This window comes from Quercus suber, unplaced genomic scaffold (assembly GCF_002906115.3).
Source record: "Quercus suber isolate HL8 unplaced genomic scaffold, Cork oak 2.0 scaffold_359, whole genome shotgun sequence".
Lineage (NCBI taxonomy): Eukaryota > Viridiplantae > Streptophyta > Magnoliopsida > Fagales > Fagaceae > Quercus > Quercus suber.
In genome coordinates this window covers 668,995-679,205 of record NW_027069811.1, presented here as the reverse complement: position 1 = coordinate 679,205, position 10,211 = coordinate 668,995, and the positions used below count along the sequence as shown (strand labels likewise).

At 35.1% G+C, this 10,211-nt stretch overlaps 1 protein-coding gene across 1 annotated transcript; it reads left to right on the top strand.

Moving 5' to 3' along the window:
• The first annotated feature begins 6,684 nt into the window (after positions 1-6,684).
• On the top strand, positions 6,685-9,465 carry LOC136061878 (adenylyl-sulfate kinase 1, chloroplastic-like). The gene is made up of 5 exons (XM_065760256.1): positions 6,685-6,953; positions 7,028-7,146; positions 7,302-7,386; positions 8,556-8,602; positions 9,075-9,465. The coding sequence occupies exons 1-5, from the start codon at positions 6,791-6,793 to the stop codon at positions 9,171-9,173; spliced, it is 513 nt and encodes a 170-aa protein (XP_065616328.1). The 5' UTR covers positions 6,685-6,790; the 3' UTR covers positions 9,174-9,465.
• Positions 9,466-10,211: the final 746 nt, after the last annotated feature.

Here is a 10,211-nt window from a genome sequence, read left to right as displayed (position 1 = left end):
GTTGAGTGGGGCAATGTCATCTTTTGATTTGTTTGTGAACAATAGTTCAAGTAGTTTAAAGAAACACGGGAGTGCTAGAATGGAATTTGATCATTTCATTGATAAGGGAGGCATGGTGGAAAAGTAATGGTCTCAAGTATCCTACTTTACAAAGGATTAGACTTTTTGTATTAATTTAGTAGCCTTTTTAATTTCTTAGGCTTGTTGGATTAATTTGTTAGTTTGTAATTATTCTAAACTTGTGGGATTTATTTTGTAGCTTTTTAATTTCTTGGACTTGTTGGACTTGTGATACTTATTTCTTGGATTTGTTGGATTTATTTTATTTTTATGTTTAATAGGTGATTTTAGCTATGATTTATTGATTTATGATTAACTGGTTATCTTAGCTTTGTGATTTATTGATTTATAATCTTAGCTATGATTTATTGATTTATAATTAATAGGAGATTTATTGATTTATGATATTAGCTATGATTTCTTGAATGATAAATTTATAATTAACAGGTGATTTATTGATTTATGATTAATTGCCTATGATTTGGCATTTGGACCAATACAATGAAATTGTAGAGAGTGAGTTGAAAAATCGGGCTTTAATGAGTTGGACAACAAGTGAAATGGATTCAGGTGACAAGAAAAGGAAGATAAACTGATTTAAACTAAAGAAGTCCTCGGCAAAGTCTGAGGAGATCAGTTCTTATATATTTCTCTCAAGTTGGATTACAAATTCAGTTCTTGACTGTTATAATATTTTTCTCTTAATTTCTCGATCCCCCTTTTCTCATTGCCTCCCTCTTCTTTTATGCTATCTTCCCCTTTTATCTCTCCCCTCCACGTGCAGGCCAGATAGTTGGTGTTGATACTTGTCCCATTAGCACCTTCCTGAAATCTTTGTGTAGCAGCTGTGAGGCTGAAAACTATTGTTCAGGTATCACTTCCACATTAATGCGGTCAGAGAGTTAGCTGTAAAACATTCAATACGGTAGTAGCAGCTTTCTCCTTCGATATTTTAGGACTCCCCCCTGTCCTATGTTTCTGTAATGCTTATCCATATTAACAGAATTTCCTAAAACGTTCCCCTGGACAGCAGACCACCCCTTCGAACGTTGGCTTTGGTTAGCCGAGGACGCATTCATCCTCGGACCACCATCATGGGCCCTTATGGCCAAAACTAACTTCTTCACTTACTAACACAAACTCCCCCGACAATGTTTACTCCTCCTTGGACGACTTCACGTCCTCGAATTGGGCCCCATGCCCAATATATACATAGATAATGAGCTCCTAGGCCCAATACCCCTACAATATATATATATATATATATTATGCATGAAATATTTAATTAAGATGAAATGTTGAGTTTTTTCAAAATAAAACAAAAACCAAAAAAAATTGAAACTGTTGAGTGGCTTTATAGTTATTTTACTTCTGGTGGGCATTTTTTTTTTTTTCTTCCCCAAGAATGAGAAAGTTATGGCCTAATGGGATTTTAGTTTTAAGTTTAAAAAAAAATATATATATATATATATATCTGGATTAGGCTTTTTTTAAAAAAAGTTTAATTAGTTGCACATTTAAATGTCATGTAAGTTATACTAATTTTTTTAGGTAGCATTAATCAAAGTGATTGGATATTGAAACAATTCATTCCTAACATAGGTTAATTATTAAAAACCGTAGTAATATGGGTTACACAGAGCAACTTACTGAAACTGGTTTTGTCTTAGTTGTAATCGTGGCAATATTTTCATATTATTTATGGTTAGTGAAACATTAATTTACACATCGGTTCACGATTATCTGTTAACACCATATATTCTTGTACAATAATCACTACATGAACATACAATCAAAATGAAAGAATTGGGAAAAACTGAATTATCATTAATTAATTTAGCTTATGCCTTTATATACATCATTAGGTCCAACTAAGAACGAAAAACAGAGAGCTTAACAAACCAAACCAACTGACTAATGACCATTCTCACGTGTGACTAACTATTCTACTCACGTGTGAACACTAATGACAGAACAAAATAAAACTAAACTACAGGTCGTATTACTTAATGATATAGAGTAGCTACTGAACAACAAGTGCTTTAGATATTGCTTCTTGAACTTCAGCTACACTTGTTGAATCTTGTTGCTTCTGCTCTAATTATAGTGAGCTTTGATCTTGATACTCCCCCTTAAGATGGACTGTAGGTTGATAAATGTTGATAAGGCCCATCTTGGATAAAAGCTCTGAAAACTGTTTGTGACTCAGAGCCTTAGTGAGTAATTCTGCTAGTTGGGACTGTGTTCTAACATGAATGAGCTTGATAACTCTCTCCAACACCTTATTCCTCACAACATGACAGTCAATTTCTATATGCTTCGTTCGTTCATGAAATACCAGATTAGAACCTATGTGGAGAGCCACCGGCTGTCACAAAATAGCAATGCTTCTCTATTGTGATTGACTTGAAGATCCTTTAACAAATAAAGAATCCAAACAATTTCACAAGTTGAAATAGACATTGCCCTATACTCTGCTTTAGCTGAAGATCTGGAAACAGTGGACTGTTTCTTTGATTTCCATGAAACCAATGAGTCTCCAATGAATATACAATATCCAGTAACAGACCTTCTGGTATCCGGACATGAAGCCCAGTCAAAATCTCTGAAGCCTTTTACATGCAACTCTGAACTTTCTAAGAAGAAAATGCCTTTACCAGGTTCACTCTTTAAGTACTGCAGAACCTTAAGTGCTCCAGAACCTTAAGTGCTGCCTCAAGGTGTGGTTTTCTTGGTTTAGCCATAAATTGGCTTAGTTTGTGAACTACAAACGTGATATCAGGCCTAGTAATGCTTAGGTACAACAACCTTCCCACCAATCTTCTTACTGCCCTGGATCATCAAGCAATGAGCCTTCATGTTTGCTAAGTTTAAGATTCGGATCCATAGGAATTTTGACAAGTTTGCAACCAAGAACGTCTGCATCCTCCAAAATCTCAATGGTATACTTCCTTTGACACAAAGAGATTCCTTTGGCTGTTCTAGCTACCTCTAAACCAAGGAAATATCTCAATGTACCCAAATCCTTCAACTTGAACTTCTGATTCAGCATCACCTTAAATTGATCAACTTGCTCTTTGTCATTGCTTGCTATAAGAACATCATCAACATATACTAATAAAACAATGAAAGAAGCTCCTTGTTTCCTGGTAAAGAGTGAGTAATCTGCTTTAGATTGAGTGAAGCCAAGCTGAACCAATGTGGTTGAAAATTTTGAAAACCACTGTCTTAAAGCCTATTTAAGGCCCTAAATGGACTTGTTTAACTTGCATACAAGCTGTTCTCCATGCTCCCCCTTGCTGTGGAATCCAGGTGGAAGAGCCATATATAATTCTTCATGTAAGTCACCATGAATAAAAGCATTATTTACATCAAGTTGACTAAGAAACCATCCCTTCACAGCAGCCACAGCAAAAACATACTTTACAGAAACCATTTTGGCAACAGGGATGAAGGTTTCAAGATAGTCTAAACCCTCCTTTTGAGTAAATCCCTTTGCAACCAACCTAGCTTTATACCTTTCAACAGACCCATCAGCTTTATACTTAATCCTATAGACCCATTTGCATCCTATAGGATGTTTATCACAAGGCAAGGGAGTGATAGTCCAAGTATTATTTGCTTCCAAAGCTGCAATTTCAGCATCCATGGCATCTTGCCACTTAGGATCAGACACTGCTTGTGAAAAATGTTTAGGTTCTGTGGTGGTACAAATAGAGCAACAAAAGGATTTGTAGGTGAGAGATAAAGTGGTATAAGAGAGATAAGAAGAAAGAGGATGGGAAGTACCTGATTGGAACTGAGTGGAATTGGATGTTGAGGAAACTTGGTTACAATGATAAGCCTTAAGATCGGATGGAGGTTTAGGCACCCTATTAGACCTTCTAGGAACAGTAGTAGGCACAGCTGGAGTATCAGAAACAGCATGATCAAGAATATCAGAAACAACATGATCAAAAGCATCAGGAAAAGTTTGATCATCTGTGCCAAGATCATGATGAATCTATACAATGGAATCAGCATTGACAAAAGAGATAGGATCAAGAAAAACTGAAGAAATAGAAGGAAAGTTAGGCAAAGGAATTATGGCAGAGGGAGGAAGGGAAGTGTGTGAAGCAAAAGGGAAAAATTTTTCATGAAAAATTACATCTCTAGAAATGAAAATAGAGTGAGATTGAAGATCAAATAGTTTGTAACCTTTGATGTTAAAGGGATACCCTAAGAAAAATGACTTCCTAGCCCTCGGAGTAAATTTATGTTTATATGGAGTAACATCAGTAGCAAAGCAAAGACAGCCAAAGGTCCTAAGGTGAGAATAAGAAGGAACTTGATTGAAAAGGACCTTATATGGAGACTTATGTTGCAGAAAAGGAGTAGGAAGTCTATTGATCAAAAAGACAGCTGTGAGGATGCAATCACCCTAGAAAACAAGAGGAATGTTGGACTGAATTTGTAAGGCTCTAGCTATTGCCAAAATATGCTGGTGTTTCCTCTCCATAACTGAATTTTGTTGTGGAGTGTAAACATAGCTTTGTTGTTGAATAATGCCTTTAGAATTGTAGAAATCAATCATGTTAAACTCTAAGGCATTATCAGTTCTGATGGACTTAATTGTGGTTTGAAATTGAGTATGTACCATATTATAAAATGAAACAATCAAAGGCCTAACTTCTTATTTTGCTTTCATGAGGAAAACCCAAGTGACCCTTGATGCATCATCTACAATGGTAAGAAAATATTTATGCCCAGCAGTAGTAGGAATGGAAAAAGGCCCCCAAACATCTATGTGATCAAGATCAAAAGAATGAACAGCTCTTTTATTATCAAAAGGAAATGGTAGTCTCTTTTACTTTGCCAAAGGAAATACAACACAATCTTTAGTACAACAATTTTGCAAGAAAGGAAAAAGATGACCTAAAGAATGGAGTTTCATATCAGATGGATGTCCTAATCTAGAATGCCATAGAGAATACAAGTTGGCATGAGAAACGGAAGAAGAAAAAGCAGTAAAAAAAGCTGAACTTATTATTGAGAAGAAAATCATCAAGGGACTTAAAAGCTTTGGATAGGCTAGAACCTTGTAACAAATAGAGTCCATCATGCATTTGGCCCATTCCAATCGTGTTCCAACCGGTAAGGTCTTGTATAAAACAATGATTGGAAAGAAAAACCAGACAAAGGGGCTGAGAATGTGATGCACACCAAGGAGCTGGACATGCTGATCATACAAGTGGAAATGGAGCTAAATTTGCACAAGACCCTTTGTCATTTTCTAATGGCCCAATTACAAGACTTAGAGCCAAACGTTTCAAGGAAGCACTAAATAGGCTAGTCCAAGAGAAATGGGCTGATTCTAAAAAGACCAAGATGGGCTCAAATAATAATCAAGGCTTAGTCCATGTCATCAAAGCAATTGAAGAGGCTAATGCATGAACCAACATGGTGACCATAAAAGGGTGTGAATTTGTTAAGTTCCAAGGATATTAAATGGGAAGATGTCTTGGTATTGGATGGGCACGTTAATTCTAGTCATTCAGCTAATTTTGACTGCCTTTAGAAGTCCTAGACAACTAAAAAAACGTGGGAACTTGATTAGATTAATGTTTGGTGTTGTTTTTGAAGTTGTAATTATGATTTTTACCTATTCTTGGAGGGTTGTTCCAAGTATAAATCTAGTAGTATGAATTTGAAAAGAAGACAGATATGATTCAGAAAATTATTCTCCTTGTAAATCTTGTGATCCTCTTGGTTCTTAAAAGAACTCTTGAACTTATCAAGTTAATCTTGTGGCATTCAAACAACCAAACTTATCACCTTTGAATTCTTGAGAGATTCTTAGGAATTCTTGGTGTGGCGTTTCAATTCTATCGTAGTCTTGGTTTTCATCTAGTTAGGTGACGAGTCAAGGCTCAACAAATCTTGTCTACACGATCTTGGGGTTCCAAACCATCATTGTTATTGGGTTTCATCACAATTGTTGGTGAAGTTCATATCATTTTGGTATCAGAGCTTTGGTTCTAAGATAAGTTTGACTCTTTTTTTTTTTTCTTTTTTTTTTTTACTTTCATTCTATTTCCTATTCCTTGCTCAAAAACAAAAAAAAAAACAAAAAAACAAAAAAACAAAAAATTGTGTTGACAAATGTTGTTTATTTTGGCTATGATAAAAGTGCTTTGTGTGCGTCTTAGGTTTTTTTATGAATTCATATGATGTTGTGTTGGTTTACTTGCCAAATTATAACAAAGGATTTTGTCCTTGTAAGTGATGATTAATGATAATTTTTAACAATGTAATTGAACTTAGAAGAATATATTTATGGTTTATTTGATCCATTGCGGAATGACTCTCACTTCCCTTATTATGCGTAGTGGCTTAGTGTATCGTCAGCCTGGTAGAATAGGTGATTAAATGTAATTTAAGTTGTTGTGTTCTAACCTTGTAAATGTTAACATCTTCATCATTTTTTCCCCCTTAACTTTACATGTTCTGACGATAAGATTAGTTTGTTGGTGAGCATTATGGTTGGTCTTGGGATTTTCTTTTTTAAATTTTAAATCTTCAACTTTTCATTTTTGACTTTTTAAAGCTCTCACTAAGTTTAGTTCTGAGTCAGGCTATTATAAGACATTTGGATTCTTATTGCCACTTTACCATGTTGTGTTGAAGCTTGAAAGTATTCATTGTATGAGATTTATATATTTACCTTTGTTCTTCCCTATTATCTTTTGGTATGTATCTTGTAGGGAAGAGCACTGTTGCGTGTGCTTTGAGTCAGTTCTTGCATCAGAGGGGTAAGATGTGTTATATTCTTGATGGGGACAATGTGAGGCATGGTCTGAATCGTGACCTTGGTTTTAAAGCAGAAGATCGTGCAGAGAACATAAGGAGGATTGGTAACTCTTGCTCTAGTGGCTATTTCTTTCTTCCAGTTGTTTGTTGGATAATGAATTTTACATATTAATTTCAGGGGAGGTAGCAAAGCTGTTTGCAGATGCTGGAGTTATTTGCATTGCCAGTTTGATTTCTCCCTACAGAAGGGATCGGGATGCATGCCGTGCGCTATTACCAGATGGGGATTTTATTGAGGTTGGTGCCTCTCAAGTTTATGACTGCTCTTGAACTTTGAGCCAAAAGTTTTATTCCGGTTATTTTCTGTAAATGAACTCTAGTAAAATTACAAAATCAAAATGAAAACTACATTCTTATTTTTTACTCAAACTTGAAAATGCTTAATATAACAGGTTTTCATGGATGTGCCCCTCCAAGTTTGTGAGGCAAGAGACTCAAAGGGCCTCTATAAGCTTGCACGTGCAGGAAAGATCAAAGGTAACTGTAAAAATCCTTTCTAATTTTGATTGATTAATGGCTTTTGAATTTTGACTGCCTGCATAATACTGCTTTTTCATTTTTAAATTTAAATTTTAATCCTCTTGAGATTGAGCAATTTGTGCCTAATTATATCCTAAAGAAATTATTCTGATGTAATTATGGACTAGCTAAACATCTGTGATAAGGTAGTTGAGCAAAAGAGAGGAGAAAATTAGGAAGCAAAGAGAGAGAAAAGAGATAGACTCATGTGACAAAAGCCTGCAAAGACTGTAGGGCCTCACAATGACAAAATCCTCCCAATTATGTTTATTTTTTTTAAAAAAATTGGAACTTAAATCCTGAGAAAATTAAGGAGGTTTAGTTTTGGTGTCTGGAAGAGATGAAGGGACCAATCAAAAAGTCAAGATGTTTCTATATATATTAGTATAGACATTGTGCATCGTATATTGATGCGAGATATCTGCATAATTGTTTATGAATCCCGATATTATTCTTATTCTTGTTATTTTTAGCCGTCTTTGTCATTCACTTGACAATAATATACTTGAACCCTGGAAAGTTTATGTAGTGAAGAGTTTTGGAAGTTTTTTATGTTACCAGGCCCAGCCATCTGGTGCTTTACAACCAATGAGGGAAAGTGAAATATCTTTGCCTCTCACTTGGGCTTGTTGCTATGGATCTTCTCACTCAAATGGTGTATGCATGTGGGTAACAGAAAAGCTATTCGGTTAGTGGGATGAGTCCCCAAAGAATAAAACACATTATCAGTCATTTAGATCTAAGATGAACTATAGTTGAGTGCATTCGATTTTTTGAAAACTGTACTAAATCACCCTTTGAAGTTTTACAGTGATTGAATAGCTAATGAGCAGCTTTGACCGGGCCTAGTGGATTAAATAATGATTGTCTTAACTTATATTTTAGAGGGGCTATAGTGTGAAAATAATTTACTTGTGCAACTATGCATTTGCTATTAGAACCCACAAGAAGTGGGGACTCTTTCATTCTTCATTTTTACAAGAATCTGTGGTCAAAAGAGAATCTGGGGTCACTTATCAAAAAACATGTAAAGAAATGTGGTCAATAACCGTAGCATGCAGGCCATTTTTAGGCTTTGAGTCTGTTATTAATTGTTAAAATCTGATATTAGTTTAAAAAAATTGCAGGCTTTACTGGGATTGATGACCCATATGAGCAGCCATTAAACTGCGAGGTATGTATACTTTCTTTGAGAAAGCAGAACATGTTTGATACGCTCCAACATGAAGAGATGTAAATACATACACATACGCTTGAATGTGTCTCTAACAAGAGTTCTTACGGTGTACTCTCTTCTGATTTTTAAGGAAACTTAGAGGAAGAATGATTCTTGATGCTGTTTTTAAACACAAATAAAATTGTGTGCTATCAGGTCCTAGGAATTACTTTAGACTTTCTAAATGTAAACAATGAAACTGTAACAATATTCATGCTGTGTTAGTTTTATTCAGTTGTATGTGCAACTGCAGGCATGGATGCTTGTTTAACTATAATTATAAAAAGAAGATAATAACTTCAATAATAACAAGTATTTATAATACTTTGCGAAAGAAGTTTTGCTATTTTTTTTTTATGTTTTGAGTCTTTTATCTATCAATTTTTGTTGTTTTAAGGGAAATTTTAAATGGGAATGTTTTCTTCCACAGATAGTATTAGAACATAAAGGAGGAGATGGTGCTTCCCCATGTGTAATGGCTGAAAAAGTGGTTTCTTACCTGGAGGAGAAGGGGTACCTAGAAGCATAACAAGATGGTGGCTCTCCCCTCCTGGCTTTCTAAGTTTTTTTTTTTTTTACCATACAACTGCAACAGAGGTTTGTTTGTAATAGTATCTGTTGCATTATTTTATTGATAAATTAATTAATGCTAAGTTGTCAACCTCATTCTTATTCTTCCTTTTCTTCTTTTTTCCTTTATTGAATCAATCTGGAAGTTTGTTTTCTTTTTTTGTACATGGGTTTAAGCAATATGATGTAATTGCTTGTCCGAAACTTGTTGTCGTCAATTATTTAAGTAATAGCTTTTCTACATACATCCATATTTGCGAAATTTATCATGCACCAATACCATACATCAGTCTATAAGCATGGAAGTTTATGTTCTGGCTTCTGTCACGTTGACTCAGAAGGGAGATTTTAGTGTTAATCATACATCCAGAAGGATACTTGATCTTTTTTTACACAAGTTCAAGCAATATCACTATGCATAGAAGGGTTAACTCATAAACTGGCTTATGATTTTCGTTCTAAGGTAATGGTGTTTGTTATTATGTTGTGTTCAGGGTTTAACTTATGCCATTTTTAACTCTCTATCTTGTATACCAGAGAAGATTTGGATTTTTTTTTTTTTTTTTTTTTTTTTATAATNGTGGAGCGCATGGATAATGCCTACAAGCTAGACTTACCTGGTAAGTATGATGTCAATGCAAGCTTTAATGTTGCTGATTTGTCTCCTTTTGATGCAGGTGATGATTTGAGGACAAATCCTTCTCAAGAGGGGAAGAATGATGCACACCAAGGAGCTGGACATGCTGATCATACAAGTGGAAATGGAGCTGAATTTGCACAGGACCCTTTGTCATTTTCTAGTGGCCCAATTACAAGACTTAGAGCCAAACGTTTCAAGGAAGCACTAAATGGGCTAATCCAAGAGAAATTGGCTGATTCTAAAAAGACCAAGATGGGCTCAAATAATAATCAAGGCTTAGTCCATGTCATCAAAGCAATTGAAGAGGCTAATGCATGAACCAACATGGTCTGACCATAAAAAGGTGTGAATTTGTTA